Consider the following 20985-nt stretch of genomic DNA (forward strand, 5'->3'; position numbering starts at 1 on the left):
TGGGTCGCTTGGCCACCCCAACCATCCTACTCTATATTTTCATGAGAGACCCATAAATCCTGGGTCGCTTGGCCACCCCAACCATCCTACTCTATGTTTTCATGAGAGACCCATAAATCCTGGGTCGCTTGGCCACCCAACCATCCTACTCTATGTTTTCATGAGAGACACTGCTTGGAGGGTGACCTGGTCTGGATTCCAGTTCCCTTCTCATTAGCTGCTAGCTTCCAGAAAGTTGTTTAATCTCTTTTATTTGTATGTTATTGTGTTTGTGTGTGAGTGTGGTATAAGTGTGTGTGTGTGTACAAGTGTGTGTGTGGTGTCCAGAGAGGAGGTCCAGTGTCCCTTTACCATTGAGATAGGGTTTCTCACTAAACCCGAAACTAGGCTGAGCGCTAGCAAACCCTGGTCACTGCATCTCTGCCCTCCACCCGCTGCGCCGAGGTTACAGACACACCCATCACCATGCTGGCCTTTCACATGGTGCTGGGTCTGAACTCAGGTCCTAGGCCTGCACAGCCTGCACTCTCACCTTTGGAGCCACCTCTCCAGCTCTGAAAATCTCTGTTTTACTATTTCTAAAACTGACTTAATAATAGAGCCTACTTTATCAGAAGGCTAGGACAAGACCAGAGTGCAGAGATGCTGGCACATTGCAGGTTGCTCAGTGAAATCCCAATGGATGGGTCATTTTCCATTTTACAAAGCCGCGGTGAGGATTGAACTAGGTAGAGTGTCAATGTGCTTTGTGGATGCTTTACTATTGATATCAGCTTCTCACAGGCCCATGAGAGCGGGGCGGAGAAGTGAGTTCTCTAAGGGCAAAGGAGGGGAAAGCTTAATGATGATAGAGAAGGCACATTTTAGCTGTAGCTGCCAAAAGCCAGATACTTGGCCTCATCCTCACCTAGACTGACTAGATTCCTGATTCAGGAGCTTAAGGACTTAAGCAAGATGACCTTAGAGAACTTCCTGGAATAATCAGGAAGCTAACACTTAAAAGCACAGCAGCCGTGGGGTGTGGGGCAAAAGAAGCGCTGCAGGAGAGGAGGTGAGAGTGAGAGAGCCATGTTTCCTTCCTCCACTGAGGGCAAAGTTAGTGTGGTGAGGAATTCTCCAAAAGCAAGAGGATGTGGAGTGGGAGCATGGGGAAGGAAAGGAGACTCGGACTCGCTTCCTCTTTGGAGATGAAAAACTTTCTGTCTTACCTGACAGGGAATGGCTGCTCTACTTCAGGAGAGCGGTCCAGCGAGATGATTAGAAAGGAGGTCAGGAGAAGGGTGGACTCAGCCTTCCCTATTAGAACACTGTGTCTCTGGGTCTTTCTTTTTTTTTTAACCCCCCCCCCCCATTCTCTATATTCAGCATGTATGCACCCAGGTATCCTTACCATTCTCTGAAGGTTCATAGCGGTCAATGAATTCCAGAGCAAGGTCGTGGGCTTGTTCTTTTTCTTTCTGATCCTCTCTAAGGAAATCCACAAATTCCAGCAGGGTCAGCTTCTGTCCATCTGATGAAAAGTGCTCGAATAGTTGCTCAACCTCAGTACGCTTAGTCAGTGCCTTATAGAAATGTACAAATTCTTCCGCTTCTAGAGTATCAGACTGGGACACATCTGCTGTCTGCAAGAGAAGATTGAACAGGGAATGGGAGCGTACACTGGGAAATGGTACGCTCCTTTGTCCTGTAGGGTTATGGCCAGCCAGCTTCAGGACTCAATCTCCCTCTCAGATGCCAGGGTAGAACGTGAGCCCTATTCTCCTATTCTTACATGGCAAGCGCTTTACTACCAGGCCTGTGAAAGGGGCATCTTAGCATGTGTTTATAAAAATCTCACAAACTCCTGACATTTCATACAAGTCACTCCAGGAAATAAAAGACAAAGTTTTAGCCCTATAATTTGCTGGAGGGAAAAATTTTAACTGAAAGGTTATATCTCTCAAAGGTCCTCGAATGGTTAGACAAGAACTGGGAACAATGAATGATACATGCCTTTAATCCCAATTTAGGATCAGGAGTTTGACAGTGAGTTTGAGGTCAGTTGGGCTATATTTGACCCTGACTCAAAACAAGCAAACAGCAACAACTAGTCAGAATCTGTCACCTCCTCTTTAGTCACATTGCAGATGGAATTTTTTGTTTTGCTTTGTTTGTTTGTTTTTCAAGACAGGGTTTCCTAGTAGCTAAGGAGTCAGAGTTCCAGGAAGCTCTCCTAGACCAGGCTGGCCTTGAACTCACAGAAATCTGCCTGCCTCTGCTTCCCAAGTGCTGGGATTAAAGGGGTGAGCCACCACTTCCTGGTTTGCAGATGGAATTTTGTAGTGGGCACCTGTGACACTCTGCTTATGAATAGGAAGTCCAATAATAATATATTGGGGTTTTTGTTTTGTTTTGTTGAGACAGGGTCTCTCTATGTAGCCCTGGCTGTCCTGGAACTCTCAGTAGACCAGGCTGGTTTTGAATTTAGAGCTCCACCTACCTCTGTCTCCCAAGTGGTGGGTTTAAAGGTGTGCGCCACCACTCAGCTCCAATACATTAACTTACTGGTTTTGTTGTTTTATTTTGTGTTTTTTGGTTGTTTGTTTTTTGTTGTTTTGGTTTTTGGTTTTTTAAGACAGGGTTTCTCTGTGTAATAGTTCTGTCTGCCCTGGAACTTGCTCTGTAGATCAGGCTGCCTGAGAGTTCTGGGATTAAAGGCATGTGCCACCAGTGCCCAACACGATTATGATTCATCCTCCCAACAAGACAGGGGGGCCAGCATCATGTCCCACACCAGTCCCACTGAGCTGATAATGGTAATAGAGACACAGCAAGGATTCAACAAATGAGTGCTGGCGGCTGAGCAGGGTCAGGGGCTTTCTGACCAATGAAAACATGGTCTGGCTGTCTCCTGCAAATCCACCCCCCCCCCCCCAGCAATGTACCTGAAAAAGATGGAGGGCATAGTCTTGATCCATTTCCACGTTCATCAGAAGCAGCAGCCGCTGGGCTTCTCCGAAACTCATCCTGCCGTCCTGGTTCCTGTCCCCTCGCTGGAACCACTCACTCACCCATCCAGCTCCGAGTCAAGGCAAAAGTCCGGGTGTTCATCCACTGACACCTCTCCTGTCTTTGCTGCCAGTCTCCCTCCCAAGCCAATCCATTTTCTACATGGCTGCTAGAATAACCCCTCCCAGCACAAATCTGTCTTGTCATTGTACGGCTCAGGCGCCTGCAGGGACTCACCTCCCCGTGGTGTACAGAAAGAAACCTAAATTCTGACGTAGAAGCGAAGATGCCTTGACCCTTGTGACCTGATCTGGCCCAGCCCAGCCCAGCCCAGCCTTCTCTGTGTGTCTGTCTCAGCAACACCACCCCCACCTGCTTCCTTCAGTCTGCTCTCTCCGAACCTTCCTCTACGCTCTCCTCTCAGACAGGAGTGCCTTTCCCTTCCTCTTTCTTCAGGTTTGAATTATGCCACTTTTCTTTCTTTCTCTGACAGGGTCACATATAGTCAAGGATGACTTTGACCTTCTGATTCTTCTGCTTCTACCTCCTGGGTATTGGAATTACCTGTACCAGTTCCCATGCCCAGGGTATTCGGGGTTGGGATTGATCCCAGCACTTCTTGCATGCTCTGCAAGCACTCTGCCAACAGAGCTGCATGTCCAGTCCAAAACTGTAAGGACTCAACTCACATGCTACTGCTCCCCTGGTACTTTCTCAGAACACGCTTATGTAGAGTCAAGTAGTCCTCTAATTTGGTACTTAAATTATTTACACGAATTGATTCTCTCCACTAAATAAAGTAATAAATGTGGTCTCATTAATCTTGATGTTCCTAAAACTAAGCATAATGGTGGCTAGTCTGGCTAATTGGTGCCAAGTGAATGTTCACATGAAGTAATGGACAATCTAGGAACTGCTTTTCCATTTATTGAAGGGTGGGTCCGTAAGCCACTGTGTGTTGAGGTCAGGGGTATCAGAGGACTGGAACTCAGTCCTCCCACTCCATGGGCTCCAGGGATTGGATTCAAGCTGTCAGGGTTGGGGACAAGCACCTTCACTGCTGAGTCACCTCACTGGCTTCAGTCTAGGAATCTTAGGGAGCCTGCACCATGGCACTCTCTAGGAGTTGCTTCCCGTGCCTGGGTAGTGAACGCCAATGGGGTGTGTCTGTTCAGCTCATAGGAGCAGCACCTTGCTTGCTCCTTTTCCTCCTTTTGCTGGCCCTCCCTCCTAGACTGGACTCGAACTCTTATTCTCAGGCTCTGACTGGCAGCTGCTCATTTCTCTTTCAGAATCATCATCAGCCCTACTCCACCTGGATCCTCTGGCTTTCCTGTCTCTGCACCTCCATCTTCCCTGGGTCTGTAGCATCTGGCCCCTTCAGGAACCCCTGCCCACACCCTAACACCATCTGGTTGATACTGGTCCAGTTGCTCCTGGTGGTCCATGCTGGCAACAAGATCCACCAACAGCTGGAGTCCTCGCATCCAAATCTGGGCCTCTTCAACACTGCTGGCTACTAGGTCCAGGTTGGGGCGGCGACCATGAAAGACAATGGTGAAGCCTTGCTCCAGGGGGAACTCTTCCATTAGATCGCGCAGCAACTCGGAATCATGGCCCTTACGTATTGTCTCCACATCAGAGATTGAAACTGTCAGAGAAGAAACAGATGGGAGCCCTGAGGAAAGGGGATGAGGGATGGTGACCAGGACTCCTTTCTCTATGAGACAGAGAGGAGAAACCTGAGCTTCTGAGGGCTGAATCCCAGGGACATATGGACAGGGTGACGGGGACCCAGTGATTCAGGAGTTGGCATGAGTCAGCGTTTTTTTTTTTAATCAGCACAGCAAAGAGGTTCAGCTAGACCTGGCAAGATCTGACTCCCAGTCAGTGAGAAGTGTGAAGAGCCAAACTTAACCTCTCAGTGTCCACATCTTAAACAGTGGATGGTCCCCATTCACCGCAGGTCACAGTGGTTCCCACAGGAGAACTAGTGAGGAGGACAAATATATCTGTAGAGCATAGCGGATGCCTATGTTTCAGGTTTGAAGGTTCCTTCTTTCAAGGTGCATAGAAGGGAGCAGGAGAAATTCCTCCGTTCCTTACCTCAGCTTGGGGTGATGTGGTTTGTGACTATTGATATGTCTCTAAGCAGACTGCTTATTCTGCAATCAAGTGTTTTCGGGTATAAGAGCTGGCCTATTGGGATGCGTTTTATGCTCTGAAATACTGCAATAGCTAACATTTATGAACTTCACCCTGAAATAATGCAATGGCTAACATTTATGAACTTTGCCCAGGTTTCAGATCTCATGCTGGGTGTTTCATATGCTAGCTCATCGAGTCTCTATAATTTACAGGTAGGTGCAGGTTAACTCTCATTTTGTAGATGAGAAACCTGAGTTCAATTTGTCCAGAGCTACTCACCAAGAGAGTGGCAGAGCCAGGGTCTTAATCTAGACAGTGTGATCACAGTCATGACCGTAATAAATAACCTATTATTTATAGAGACTTATCACATGCCAGGGCTCTTCTAAGCCTCCTATGTATAATAACTAATTTAATCCTCATTACAGGCTGGTTTGTCATCTTGTATAGAGCCACACAAGTGGGCCTGCACAAGAGACCACCATCACAGGATCCTGGTCCTCCCCCTGCCCTCAAACTTCTGGATTCCTCAGAGACCTTTCCACCCATATACCTACACACAGCTATTAAGGTCACTCACAAGTGGGCTTGGCTACGTCATCGGCTTGCCGTGCGTGCCAGACTGTCATGCCGTCATTCTGAAGTCTGAAGAATCTTAGCTTCTTCCAGAATCTGGTCCTCACCTTGCGCATCATCGTGCCTTCTTGCATCAGCAGCAGGTCCTGATCAGTGGTCAGTCCTGAGCCAGGAAAAGCAGGGGCTCACTTAGCCAGCCAAGAGGCTGGAGGGCTCAGAGGAGCTCTGTAAGCAGCATCTAACCTCCTTCATTCCCCAGGCTTGCCCTCAAGACCTATCCTCCTGCAGGGGTACTCACGGTCTTGAATCTGAGATGCCATCACCCACTGCTCCACCAGCTGGTGCCAGAGTCACTTAAAGGAACAAGGAGGAGCCAAGGGCTTTGGGTGAGTCCTAGAGATTAAAAGAACAAAAGAAGGAACTCAGGGTTTCCTTAATGGCACGTATTAGGTACTTCATCTAATCTGTAGCTATCTGTACTTCTGCATTTGCTAACTCTGAGGCTTAGCTAGGTGAAGAGAAGCCTGTCTCAATTCATGCACAGATTAGAATTTAAGATACACAGAGCTATCTTTGTTAGCTAGTTCCCATGGCTATCTCCAGGGAGGGCTAAAGCAGGACATGTTCCAAACCACTCTCTTGCTACCTACACTCAGTAGGTAACGTTACTCCACACCTAGCTCATTCCCCGTGTTCTCATTAATAGGATCTACCATTTTGTAATCAACAGTTATCAGAACCTTGAATCTGTCCACACCCTAGCTGTCTCTCCTTCAGGTAGGATTATCCCAGTTTTTTCCTTCCTGGAGCCCTGTCTACCTTCTCATCTATATTGCGTCAAATTTCTAAAAATCTAGGGCAAAATCTTTTATTTGTTCTTTCTTTGAGCAGAGTCACATGTAGCCAAAGACAGGTCTTGAACTCCTGATCATCTTGTTCCCACCCATGGAGTGCTGGGGTCACAGATGGGAATCACCATGCCCAGCATCACCTAAAAGACAGTCAGTCCTTCCTCTAAATGTCAGCTTCCACCTTGTGGGCCTTGGGCTTTGAAGAAGACAGAATTACCTTCTCTGTTCCTGTGTCCAGGAGCCTTACATGTCCTGGAACATGGGAAGCCTGAGAACAGAGCCCAGGAGCCAGAACAGTTTCCCAAACCAGCCTTGGAAAACCACTTTGCCTTTTCCCCCATCCAACCATTCCAGAGAGATGGTTTTAACTTGTAGCTATGGGATGTATGGTCAAGAGAATGCCAGTAGCACCTCAGCCACAGCACGTGAGACCTGAGCTTCATGGAGGAGACTGGAGGCCAGGAAGACTGGCTGTCCAGCCAGAGTCAGTAAAACTGCAGTAGAAAGCAGTTATCTATGACCAGTGCAGAGCTCACCAACGCCTCCCTTAGAAAGAGCCTCCTCCAGAAGGCAGGTTGAAGGAAGGCCAGGAATCAGTGGGGGACACTGGTGATCTCTCTCTCCTCTCCATCATAGTCTGGGTCCCCCACATCCCACCAAACAAGTTCCTTTTCTTCCCATTTTCTCGACTTTCCCATTTCATGCCTGACCTCTTTCTTTTCCTTTCTTCCTAGCTCACTCTTTTCTCTCTCACAATCCTCTCTGTGCACTCAAGTCATGCTTTTTGTGTTCTCTTCTTGTCCTTCTCCTCATCCTTTTCCCCATCACCTTTTCCTGCCATTCCCCTCCTTTATCTCCACTAATTCCCAATAGCTCTGATTCTCAACTCCTTTACAGATTTTGAATCTATAGTCCAGGAGAGAGAACACATTGGTTTGGACAGTCAGTAACATGCCCCTCCTCTCAGTCTCACTTTTCCCTGTATCCTAGGAGACTGACTAAACAAAGTGCCCTAAGAATGTGTTAGAACCTAAATGTTCTAGGGCTTGGTGTTTCTGCTGGTGTCTGAAAGGGAGGATGGTTACAATGGATGCAGGTGCAGTGGGGTAAGAAGAAACGAGGGGGCACCAGTAAGGACACAGAGGATAAAATCTCAAAGTAAGAGAGATTGGGCCAGCTAGACACGATGGGAATCTTAACACTTGGGAAGTTAGAAGTGGAAGAATCAGGTGTTCAAGGTTATCCTTGGCTACATAGGAAGTTTGAGGGCAGCCTGCATTGAGAGAGAGAGAGAGAGAGAGAGAGAGAGAGAGAGAGAGAGAGAGAGAGAGAGAGGAGGGAGAGTAACACATATACATCTGTTTGGAATCTTTGAAGATTCAGATAATAACCTCTGTAATAAAGACATAAACTTTCCTAGTACTAGTGGCCCAGTATTACAGAGCAAGCAAGATTTGATCCTCTGCCTCCAGGCCATGTTGTATCACCTACAGATGGAGTTCAGAAGTGAAAACATATATGCCAATAACATTACAGTAAGATTCAGGGTATCTCAAATGTCTTTCTGAGGGGCAGGAAGGAAGAGAACTATTTTATCTAGTTCCTAGGGGTCATGGCTAACCTGGTTCAGATAAAGCAGGTGGGATGGCACTGGTCACAGGTCACAGCCCTTAGAATGTTAGAACTTACAGGCTCTCACAGCACATAGACTTGAGCCGAGATCACTATCTCCTGAAGAGTCTCTTAGAATTTGCCAGATCAAAATTTCCAAGGATGAGGTATGAGGATATTTAGTGGGCATCTTAACAAGCACTCCTGGTACAAAGGCAAGTCTGGGAAGCCCTAAGTTCCCCCATTACAGATCCTGAAGCTGTCTGTGGTCTCAAGTCCCGTAGCACACAGCAGGCTGGCGTAGCAAGAACTTGCCCTGGTTCATTAAGCAGGCAAGGAACAAAGCACAGAACTCCAATCCTGACTCTTTCCAAGGATGTCTTAAATTATCTCCCTACTGCCAGGAGTTCTGATACCTCGTGGGTTTTGGACAGTCCTCATTCGTTAACCCTCAACAGTCTATTAATATATCTTTATTGATGAGTAGCTACTCTTATTCTGCCTCTTCTCCTATTGCGGTGGTTTTACCTCCGAGAAGTGGCTAGCGTCAGCACTCATGGCCCTGGACAGATAAGAATTTTCTCTAAAAAAGGGTGATTGAAGCCGAGCAGTGGTGGTGCATGCCTTTAATCCTAGCACTCGGGAGGCAGAGGCAGGAGGATAGCTGTGAGTTCAAGATCAGCCAGGTCTACAGGCTCCAAAACTACAGAGAAACCCTGTCTCAAAAAACAAATACAAAAGCAAATAATAATAAATGTGACTGATACAGCCAGAAACAAAACTGTTTAAGCCTGGCGGTGGTAGCAGCACACACCTTTAATCCCAGCACTCGGGAGATAGAGGCAGGCGGATCTTTGAGTTCGAGGCCAGCCTGGTCTACAGAATGAGTTCTAGGACAGCCAGTTCTAGCCAGGGCTACCCAAAGAAACCCTGTCTAGAGAAACCAAAGCAAACAAACAAAACTGAGTCAGAGGATAAATAGAAGAGAACCAGGAGGAGGGAGAGAGCCCGGTGGAGCCGCAGGGTAAAAGAAGGAGCCTAGTTTAACCTAATCAAGATAGGTGTGCACCTGCAGCGCTGCATTAGGACTCAGGCAGGCGTGGAGAGAGGTTGGTTGGTTAGAGCTCCAGGGCCCTTACCGCGCGTAAGATAGCAGCGATCCTGTCTGCGAGCAACGCCTCCGGAGCTCTGCAGTGCTCTTCGCGGAGAACGGGAAGGCTCAGCCCGGCTCCTCTTCTCCTTTGCACTTGACTGCAGTCTTCAACTGCAGTTTGCTGCCCTGACCGGCAGAGTTACAGCCAAGGAGAAGGAGTAGGCTGGGGAGAGGTAGGAGAGCTTTCCTCAGTCCAGCCGATCTAACTCTTAAAGGCCCAGGACACTGGTCAAGTGAGGAGTTGTGGGGGTGGGGAGGCAGAAAAGGATTAAGGGAATGGATTGAGGTTGACAGGCAACACGTCTCCAGGGAGAAGGAGCCTGGCTGTCTTTTATCTTGTTGCCTCCCTACCGGTACCCCTTACTGACTGACCCCAATCCCGCAATTGCTCTCTAAGTGAAACCCAAGGCCGTCTATTGCAGCTTTGAGAATCACGGCTTTTCATTCTGGCCAGCGTCTGTGTGGAATACCACTGTCTTTGCCCTCATTTCCTCTGGCTGCTTTCCACAGCGCCTCTTTCTGCCAGCTTGCTCCTCTGTTTCTGCATCCTGTCTTGCAGGGCAATCAGTCTAAGTGTGTAAAGATACAGGAACAGGGCAAGGCAGGGAGAAGGGAAGAGATCAGTTTGAAGGACAGTTTCTATGCACTTGTTACACGGATCAGATCATTTATATGATGGGTTATTTTGTTTTGTTGGGGAAGGCTTTTTTTTTTTTTCTTAGACTAACCTTGAACTTGACCTGTACTGGAACTTGGACGTGTAGCTGGGGATGACCTTGGACTCTAGATCCTCCTGCCCCCACCTCTTGAGTGCCGAGATTCATGCTTGGACCACTATGTCCAGTTTAAGGGATAACGAAGATGAAACTCAGGTCTTCTCAGATACTGTGCAAGCACTGTGCTGACTGAACGACATCCTCAGGCCCCTCTTTCCTTTTGTAATCATTTATTCAATGCCAGGGTATTTATTTATTTTTGAGATGGGAGTCTTGCTATTTAGCCAAACTGGTCTTGAACTCACAACCCCCTGCCTTACTGTTAGGATTATGGGCAAGAGCCACCATGCCTGGCCACACATAACAAAGGTATAAAAATGAAGCAAGGTATTAAGGAAGCCCACACCCATGTGCCTATATTTTCTTGTTTTTCAAGATAGGGTTGCTCTGTGTAATAGCCTGGCTGCCCTGGAAGACACTTTGTAGATCAGGCTGGCCTCGAACTCACAGAGATCCGCCTGACTCTGCCTGGGATTAAAGGTGTGCACCACTACCGCCTGGCCCAGGTATCTTTCTTACTGAGCACCTTTCTATTTTGTACTTAAAAATCACTGTTGAAAACATTTCTTAACAGCACTCGGGAGGCAGAGGCAGGTGGATCTCTGTGAGTTCGAGGCCAGCCTGGTCTACAAGAGCTAGTGCCAGGACAGGCTCCAAAGCTACAGAGAAACCCTGTCTCGGAAAAAAAAAAATTTCTAAATTATGAAGTCCAACTTTGCTAAAAACAAGACAAAGAACAATAACGTGGAGCTGGGAGGACACTCATAAATGAGCAAGCTCCTTCCGAAGACAGATAATAGCTAGCTGGCACATAAATCAAGATGGGGGAAAGGGAACCAGATTATGTGGGGATGTTATACTTAATGGATGAAAACTAAGGTCCTGGAAGTTTCTAGATGACGTGTTGGCGCACTGAAGACAGCTGGCCCTCGCACATCCCCAAGCACTGTGACATGTGGTTTTCTGGACCAGCTGATGGCAGGTAAGGCAGCTATGTGCACAGGACACATATATGGAACTCCTATGAGGTTCCTTTTCAGTGGTGTATTTTAGTCACGGGCACAGAGGGAGCTGGCTTCGTGAAATGGCATGATTTTTAGTGTACGAAGTTCTGACTGCCTCTCCTAGTTCCCTCAAATACCTCTCAACTGCCTAAGAGCCTGCCATTAGTGGTTATTTATAGCTAAATTTTAAGTTCCATTAAAATAAAACCCTTCTAAGTGATGACTACGAAAGCCAGGATGTCGATTACTTTAGGAAAGAGCTGTGGCAGAATGGGCACATAGCTGGGCAAGGTCTATTCTTAGTCCTGAGTACAAACAGGAGTCTTCATTATAATAACTCACTCAGCCCTTTATTTTCTTTTTGTAGTTCTATATTGCTTCTATTATATTTTATCATGAAAGAGATTTAAACTTCGGCGATTAATTTCTTTTTTTTTTTTTTGTGAAATGGGAATCTCTTTTTTTTTTTTTTTTTTTTTTTGGTTTTTCGAGACAGGGTTTCTCTGTGGCTTTGGAGCCTGTCCTGGAACTAGCTCTGTAGACCAGGCTGGTCTCGAACTCACAGAGATCCGCCTGCCTCTGCCTCCCGAGTGCTGGGATTAAAGGCGTGCGCCACCACCGCCCGGCCGGGAATCTCTTTATGTTGCTCCGGCTGGTCTTGAACTTGTGGTCTCAGGTGGGCCCCCCACCCTCATCTCAGCCTTCAAAAAAGCTAGGACGAGGCACGTATGAACATCGGTGTCTCCTTGCAATCTCTGAAGCCTTAGTAGTTTTACTTGATTTATCCAGATAATGGATTGACTATTTGTTTATGTATTTATTTATCTATTTATTTATTTATTTTACTGACAGCAGGCAGGTTTGTTTGTGGCCATTTGTTTTGTTTTGTTTTTGAGACAGGGTTTCTCTGTGTAGCCCTGGCTATCCTGGAACTTACTTTGTAGACCAAGCTAGCCTTGAACTCACAGACAGCCACCTGCCTCTGCCTCCCAAAGTGCTAGGATTAAAGGCGTGCGCCACCACCACCACCCCAATCTTTTTATAGATAGGACTGATTGTAGTGTAGTCAAGGCTGTCCTCGAACTTAACGTGTAGCTGGGGATGACTTTGATCTCCGGAACCTCCTGCTTCCACCCCCAAGTGCTCCGACTGTAGGCACGTACCGCTCTCCTTGTTTGAGAATAGGCTTTGGTAGCCGAAAGCATAGCCCAAAGGGAAGGTAGACATTAAAAGGGAAGTTGTTCTTGGGGAGTAGGAAAAGTAAGTTTAATCAAAATTAAACCACCAGTTTTTTTTTTATGGTTTATTTAGCTTTTTTTTATGTGCATTGGTGTGAAGGTGTCAGATCCCCTGGAACTGGATTTTCAGACAGTTGTGAGCTGCCATGTGGGCACTGGGATTTGAACCTGGGTCCTCGGGAAGAGCAGTCAGTGCTCTTAACCGCTGAGCCATCTCTCCAGCCCTAAACCACCAGTTTTAGATTTGACACTTGACTTAGCAGAGGTTCCATCGCAGTGACACTCTTGTCCTGCTCTCCCAGTCCCACTTGCCTGCCATTATAACCTTCTCCTCCACATAATCCCTCCTGTTACCCCAGGTCCACATACCGTTTGCCTCTTTCTCATCAGCTCAATGTTACCCCAGCTCCTGGGTGATGTAGGAAAAAGGGTGTTACCACGACTAGATTTCCTGGGAGACAGCAGGTTCCAAATATTCTCCTCCTGTGTTCTCGTCAACACAGCCCTACTTCTTAGCCTTCTCAGCCTCTGGGTTTTGATTTGGGGGTTGAGTGTGTAAGCGATTTCACAAGATCAGTTTAGCTCCTGATAATGCTGGGAAGGAGCTTGGTGAGAGATGGCTCAGTGGAGAAAGGCACTTTCTGCCAAGCCCGACTACTTTTTTCTTTTCTTCTGTTGTTGTTTTTCAAGACAGGTATCTCTATGTAAAAGCTCTGGCTGTTCTGGAACTCTCTTTATAGACCAAGATGGTCTTGAACTCACAGAGATATGCCTACTTCTGCCTCCCGAGCCCTGGGTTTAAAGGCGTGTGCCGCCACCACCTACTTTAACCACTTGTATTTGCTACCCAAGACCCATATGGTGGTAGGTGAGAACTAACTTCTAAAGTTGATTTCAGACCTACACACACACACACACACACACACACACACACACACACACACACACACCTAAATGGATAAATGCAAAATAAATAGAAAGAGTTCTTGGATGGTAGCTCTTGGAGAGAGCATGGGACTTTGTATAGATCCAGAAGGCAGCAGACGGGGCTTTGGCACAGGAACTGTCCAGCTGCTTTGGTAATTCCCATGTCTGCAAAGATCCTGGCCCTTCCCCCACACTTGTCTATTATTAACAGATCCAGAAACCTGATCGGGGCAGCTGTAGAGGGACTTTCTGGGAATCATGCCCAGGAAAGGCCTAGAAGCCCTAAATTGAAATGAAGTAGCAGGTGGCAGAGGGAGACCCAAACATCATACCCTTAGTCTTCCATCTATGTCTTCCTGAATTCCCCTCTCGGCACTCGGGGCCAAGACTACCATACCTAAACATGTCTACTGCTTGAGACATTCAGGTTGGGGAATCTGAGTCTCCTTCCCCAACCCCCTCAACTGAACTCCAATTTCTAAGATAAAGCATCTGTTTGTACTCAAAAGATAACTCGAGATATTAGATCGCAGGGTTGGGGAGATGGCTCAGTCAGTAGCAAATGCTCTCTGGGAAAGCATGAGGAATTCAGAATGCCAGAATCCACAAAAAAAGCCAGACTGAGGAACAGGTTTGCAACCTCAGTGCCAGGGAGACCCGGTGATCTCTGTGGCTTGCTTGTCAGCTAGTCAGTCCATCCAAATCAGTGGGCTCTAGGATCCGTGAGAAACCTATCTTTTTTTTTTTTTGCTCTTTCGAGACAGGGTTTCTCTGTGGCTTTGGAGCCTGTCCTGGAACTAGCTCTGTAGACCAGGCTGGTCTCGAACTCACAGAGATCCACCCGCCTCTGCCTCCCGAGTGCTGGGATTAAAGGCGTGCGCCACCATCGCCCGGAGAGAAACCTATCTTAAAACAAAACAAAAAACAGGTGGAGTCTGGGCAAAGGCTCTAGGATAAGGCACTTGCCTTAAAAGCTGGCGACCTGAGTTTGAATCCCCAGAACTCATGTATAATTTGGCAAAGTAGTGAGTATTTAATCCAGTGCTTCAGTGGTGAGATGGGGGTGGAGGGAGAATCCGCAGACGCTCATGGGCCCAGCTAGCCCGGTGTACACAGAAGCAAACAACAACAAAGATGTGTCTTAAAAAGCTGGCTGGTGAGAATGGACACCAGAGATCGTTCTCTCCCCTTCACACCTGTGCTTACACTCACATACATGACTCTGCACGTGCGCACGCGCGCACACACACACACACACACAAACACACGCACACAGGGGGAGGGTTGGGAACACACACACGCACACAGGGGGAGGGTTGGGAAGCGGTACCGTCAGTAAAGTGCTGTTAATGAGGACCTGTATCCACATCCCCTAGTGCCCATGGGAAAGCAGACATGCTAGCTCACCTTGTAAGCCTACAGCTGTGGAAGCAGAAACAGCAGATTCTTGGTTTAGTGAGAGGCTGTCTCAAAGGACAAGGTGGGACTGGCCAAATGGCTCTGGAGTAATGGCACTTGCTGCAAAGACCGACAGTGAGCAGTCACCTAGAAACCTACACAGCAGGAGAGAATCAACGTCCACCATTGCCGCATGTGTCCATATACATCCTCACACAGACACGCACACGTCATTTTTTAAAAACTGTGGTGGAGAGAGCTTGAGGAAGGCATGCAATATTGACCTCTGACTCCCACAAGCACATATGAACATGCACACCTGATGTACAACTGGGTGTGTGTACCTGAGCGCCACACATTGGGGGGAGACTGAGATTCCATCTGAGAAATCGCTGTGAAGACTAACCTACCTGTAAGAACCAGTACACATAATTCAGAAGACCAAAGAGTTTACAACTGTTCCTCTACTCCAGCAAAACTGTCTCGGCACTATCATTTTATTACGTGGAGGGTGGGAAGCTGCAGGAGGTATGAAAGGTAAAAATCCCAGGGCCCCAGATGATAGCTAGTAAAATAAACAGTATGTGGTATAAGATTCCAAACTGATCCAAAACTTCACAGAAGACCATTAAAATAAGATATGTAGGTGCTATTTTTACGAGAGTCCTGTTTCCAAAAGGTTAAAGAGACCTACAAGTAAAAAGGCTAATTTCATTTTTATTCAAGATTACCTTGGCTGTTTGGGTAAATTTTCAGAACCAGCTTGTCATTTTTCACAATAATAAGCCTGGTGTGATTTTCCTCAGAACTGAGTTGAAGCAGCAAGCAGGTCCACTTGAGGTAATTGACATCCTTACTCTGTTGTTCTCCAACCCGGGGGTGATGTGTTTTCTCCCATTTGTCTTTCTTATTTTAAAATAATTTATTTTTATTTTATGTGCATCGGTGTTTTGCTTGTATGTGTATGTCTGTATGAGGATGTCAGATCCCCTGGAACTGGAGTTACAGACCATTGAGAGCTGCCATGTGGGTGCTGGGAATTGAACCCTGGTCCTCTAGAAGAGGAGTCTTAGTCTGCTGATCCATCTCTCCAGCACCCCAGTCAGTCGTCTCAAAGAATGTTCACTATTAGTGTAAAAGCTCTCTGCATCATTTGGTGTCCTTGTCTTATTTCTTTCCTAATTATTATTATTATTATTATTATTATTATTATTATTATTATTATTGTTTGTTTTTTCAAGACAGGGTTTCTCTGTGGCTTTGGAGCCTGTCCTGGAACTAGCTCTTGTAAACCAGGCTGGTCTTGAACTCACAGAGATCCGCCTGCCTCTGCCTCCCGAGTGCTGGGATTAAAGGCGTGCGCCACCACCGCCCGGCGATTTTTTTAAAAATATTTATTTATTTACTTATTATGTATACAGTGTTCTGTCTGTGTGTATGCCTGCAGGCCAGAAGAGGGCATCAGATCTCATTACAGATGGTTGTGAGCCACCATAAGGTTGCTGGGAATTGAACTCAGGACCTTTGGAAGAGCAGGCGATGCTCTTAACCGCTGAGCCATCTCTCCAGCCCTTTCCTAATTATTTTTAAAAATTTAAAAGATTATTTTAAATTATGTATAGAAGTTTAATTATGTGGAGCATTTGAACCCCTAGAGCTTGCAGGGTTGTGAGCTGCCCTGTGCGTGTGGGAGTCAAACCCAGGTCCTCTGCAAGAGTAATGACTATTCTCTTTCTTTTTCATATTTTTTTGAAAATTTTATTTTTATTTTCTGAATATAGTTCTTCACTTGCATTTGTTTGTCTGAGGGTGTCAGGTCTCATGGAACTGGAGTTGCAGACAGTTGTGAGCTGCCATGTGGGTGCTGGGAATTGAACCTGGGTCCATTTGGAAGAACAGTCAGTGCGCTTAACCTCAGAGCCATCTCTCCAGACCCCTCTTTTTTCTTAAAAAAATATATTATTTTAGTTGGGCATGGTAGCTTATGCCTTTAATCCTAGCACTCCAGAGACAAAGGCAGGCAGATTTCTGAATTTGAGGCCAGTGTGGTCTACAAATCAAGTTCCAGGATATCCAGGGCTACACAGAGAAACTTTGTCTCGGAAAACCACACATACACACACACACAAATTTTAATTTTATTGGTGCCTCAGGATGTCAGTTTTCCTGGAACTGTAGTTACAGATGGTTGTGGGACACCAGAGGCATGGGTGCTAGGGTCAAAGCCAGGTCCTTTGGAAGGATAATCAGTGATCTTATGGACCAAGTCTTCTCTCCAGCCTGCAGCACCTATACTTAACCGCTGAGCCAACTTTCTAATGCCATTTACTTACTTTTGAGATATGGTTGCTCATATTTGAGGGTGACTTGGAACTGATTCTCCTGCCTATTCCTTGTATGCTAAGTTTACAGGTATGTGCCACCACATCCAGCTTTTTGTACGTATAATTCTTGTTAGCCACACTTTTATTTTATGCACGTGAATGTTCTGTCTGCACGTATGTCTACCATGTGCATGCCTGTGCCCTAGGAGGTCAGAAGAGGGCATTCTATATCCTGGAATGGAGTTATGAGCACTTGTGAGCCACCATGTAGGTGCTAGGAACTGAACCCATGTCCTCTGGAAGAGTAGTCAAGGATCTTAACTACTGAGTCATCTCTCCAAACCAATAATATAATATTTTGTTTTTTTTTTCCAGACAGGGTTTCTCTGTGTAACAGCTCTGGGCTGTCTTGGAACGTGCTTTGTAGACCAGGCTGACCTCGAACTCACAGAGATCCACCTGCCTCTGTCTCCTAAGAGCTGGGATTAAACATATATTTTTAAAGTTTCATTTTGTCTGTATTATGAAAAAACACAATTATTTTATTGACCTTGCCTTCTATGATCTGCTAAATTCGCACGATTGTAAGCATTTGTGGAGTTCCTTTTAGTTTATTTCTACCCACTGTTTCGTCAGCGTATATGGAGGTTCTCCTACACGCCCCCCACCCCTTTAAACCACACTGGTTAGAAATAATGGAGGTATGAGACTGGACATCCTGGTTTTCTTCATCTCAGGGAAAATGACTTTATTTCTTTTTAGACAGGGTCTCATGTAATAGAGGAGGACGTTGAACTCTTGGAGCTCCTGCCTCTATCTCCCTAATATTGGGATCATAGGCATGTACTTGGTTTATGGAAAATGATTTCAACATTTTTTTTTTTGAATTTTCGAGACAGGGTTTCTCTGTAGCTTTTTTGGTTTCAGTCCTGGAACTAGCTCTTGTAGACCAGGCTGGCCTCTATCAACATTTCTTTTGAGAGGTTTGCTGTAGGATTTTTGTTGATGCTTTTTATTAGATTAAGGATTGCTTTATAACCCAGGTTTTCTGTTCTTCCTTGTGCAATGCTGGGGATAGCACACGCTCTACCACTAAGCTATATCCCTAGCTCTAACCTCAAACTCTGTAAATACTAAAGATGACCTTGAACTTCTGAACCTCCTGCCACCATTTTTTGAATGTTGAGATTATAAATGTCTGCAACTCCACCTGTTTCTTTAAAAAAAATATTTTTGAGATAGGGTCTCATTAGGTACCCGACGCTGGCTTTGAATTTAGGCATCTGCCTGCCTTTGCCTCATGAGTGCTGAGATTAAAGACATGTGGTAGACATAATTAAAAAAAAAATCATGGATAGGTGTTAGATGTTATCTAAGTGATTGTTTTTCTCCTGTTGTGAACCACACTGACTGGCTCTCACAGACTGAATCAACCTGATATTTTTAATGATAATTTTTAACATTAATCTGATACATTATTACTTAAGGTTTTTCCGGGCAAGGTTTCTCAGTAGCTATGGAGCCAATTCTAGAATTTGCTATTGACCAGACTGGCCTTGAACTCAGAGATTCGTCTCTCCTAGTGCTGGGACTAAAGGCATATGTCACCATCACTCAGCCTGGTCCATTATTATTATTATTATTATTTTGGTTTTTCGAGACAGGGTTTCTCTGTGGCTTTGGAGCCTATCCTGGAACTAGCTCTGTAGACCAGGCTGGTCTCGAACTCCCAGAGATCCGCCTGCCTCTGCCTCCCGAGTGCTGGGATTAAAGGCGTGCGCCACCATCGCCCGGCGCTGGTCCATTATTTTAATGCACTGCTAGATTTGATTATTTATAGGGAAATTTCTGTGGTGCCATAGCTCAAATTTAAGATCTCAAGTATGTGCTTTATCACAAAGATATACCCCTTACTTCCTTATTTTTCAGTTAAAAAACCATATACATAAAAACACTGAGTTAGCACATGCCTATCATCCCAGACTTTGGGAAGCTGGGGCAGGAGAATCACAAATTGAGGACTAGACTGAGTTCCATGTGATCCTTTGAATTTTATGTCTCTATTCACAGCAGTTGGTCCCTAGCACTTCCTGGAATGTCCTTGACAGACTTTGGTGGATGGGCGCTGCTGCTTTAAAATGAATTGAGATCCATCTATCCCTTTGTAAGAATTACCCCATTGGCAATTCTAAGATATGAACGGGTCATGTGTAGGCTGACATTGGGGAACTTTTTCTCTCTCCTTTTTAAAATACTGTATGTGAAGCCTACAGGACAAATCTGTGTTTCCTTCTACCTTCTACATGGATTCTGGGGATCAAACGGGCCATCTCACCAGCTCCAGCTTACTTTTTGAGGTTCTACCACTGAACCTGGAGTTCAATATTTCGGCTAAACTAGCTGACCAGGAAGTCCCTGGAATCCACCTGTCTCACACTCAGTGCTAGAGTTACACATACACACTGTCAAAAGTTTTTATGTGCACCTAGGTTTGTGTAGTGTTGGCTGGGTACGTGTATTAAAACACACACACACCAGGCAAGCCAATTAGTGTTCTTCCACGACTTTTGCTTCAGTTCCTGACTCAAGGTTCCTTTCCTTGATGATAGACTATAATGTGTAAGGGGAAGTAAGCCCCCTTCTCCCCAGTTGGTTTGGTCATGGTCTTACCATGAAACAAAACTAAAACAGAACAAGCACTTGACCTCCTGAGCCATCTCCCAAGCCCCAGTGCAAACTTTCATCCCATATGGAAAGTCATGCATTAAAAAAAAAATTCTGATTAGTCTTTAAGGGGTTAAATTCGGCGATGTTTTCAAAGTATATTTTAGTTTGTAGCACCCCGCCCCCATTTTAACTGACTTTTGCTGTTATTCTTATTGAGCTTGCCAGTCTCCATATTAACACAAAGCCAGTGATTTTTATCTGTGATGTGTGAACTGGATGTTATATATTTCATTATATTATTTGTGTGTATGTGTGGGCAGGTACAGACCACAGTGCCCCAGGGGAGGTTAAAGGATTACTGCTGGAGTTAGTTCTCTCCTTCCTAGGGATTGAAGTCATTAGGCTTGGTGGCAAGCTCCTCCAGTGAGCTTTTTACTTGCCCATCATGTTTTGGGTTTTTTGTTTATTTTCGTTTTTCCCAGACAGGGTTTCACTATGTATCTCTGACTGTTCTGGAACTATGTAGACTAATCAGGCTGGCCTCAAACTCAGAGATCTTCTGCCTCTACCTTCCAAGTGCTGGGATTAAAGACGTGCCACCACCACCACCACCTGGCAACATTGGGCATCTTTTATTTCTTTCCACTTTAGTTTTTAAAGATAAAGTTGCTATGTATTGTGGCTGGTCTAGAACTCACAATGTGACTATCTGTACTAAACTGGCCTTAAACTCACAGATTCACCTGCCTCTGCCTCCTAAATACACTACCATGCCTGGCTTCAATCTTAATCTTTTTGAGCCAGAGTCTCACTTAACCCAAAGACTGCTGTTTTGTCTAGAATGATTGGACAAAAAGCCCCTAGCATCTTTCTGCCTGTTGGGGTTACAGGTGTGCTGCTATACCCAGCTTTTGCTTGGGTGATAGGGAATCTGAACTTAGGCTCCCATGCTTGCATGACAAGCACTTTAACCAATGAACCATCCATCTTCCCAGCCCTTCCATGGGTTTTTGGTAGCAGCTTTGTCCTCTTTTTCCGGGCTCTAGAGCAGCATCAATAGCAAGTAGGGAAATTCTATATAGAAGAAAGACCTTCTCTGAAGCCTGCAAATGCCTCTCCACCCTGCCTTCTAGAACAGTACAGCTCTCTAAAATCCTTGAAAATAGCTGGAAATGGGCTGGTTGTAGCCTATTAAACCAGGCACAAGATCAATTCTAAAGATGTCCTGAACTCCACAGCTGACATTTAAAGCCCCTAATAAATGTAAATACTGCAGAATAAATTTAAGTACTACCCCTTTATTTACAGAAATCTCTCCCACCCA

The 20985-nt window shown here is 45.8% G+C and overlaps 1 protein-coding gene across 4 annotated transcripts in view; it reads right to left on the reverse strand.

Annotated features, from left to right (window-relative positions):
• Plcd4 (phospholipase C delta 4) overlaps positions 1-14818 on the reverse strand; it is a 32343-nt gene extending 17525 nt beyond the window's left edge. For 2 of the 4 annotated variants that reach the window (XM_026786055.1, XM_026786053.1), the window contains exons 1-6: positions 9314-10009; positions 6011-6105; positions 5717-5875; positions 4411-4639; positions 2925-3054; positions 1391-1622 (exon numbers count right to left, since the gene is read on the reverse strand). In XM_026786055.1, coding sequence (XP_026641856.1) covers positions 1391-1622; positions 2925-3054; positions 4411-4639; positions 5717-5875; positions 6011-6032 — 772 coding nt within the window. In that variant the 5' untranslated portion in view covers positions 6033-6105; positions 9314-10009. Of the gene's footprint in view, positions 1-1390; positions 1623-2924; positions 3055-4410; positions 4640-5716; positions 5876-6010; positions 6106-9313; positions 10010-14679 lie in introns of those variants that run through there. The other 2 variants (XM_026786054.1, XM_013351717.2) reach the window with 2 other exon arrangements.
• Between the last annotated feature and the right edge of the window lie 6167 nt (positions 14819-20985).

Source organism: Microtus ochrogaster, linkage group LG4 (genome assembly GCF_000317375.1).
Source record: "Microtus ochrogaster isolate Prairie Vole_2 linkage group LG4, MicOch1.0, whole genome shotgun sequence".
Lineage (NCBI taxonomy): Eukaryota > Metazoa > Chordata > Mammalia > Rodentia > Cricetidae > Microtus > Microtus ochrogaster.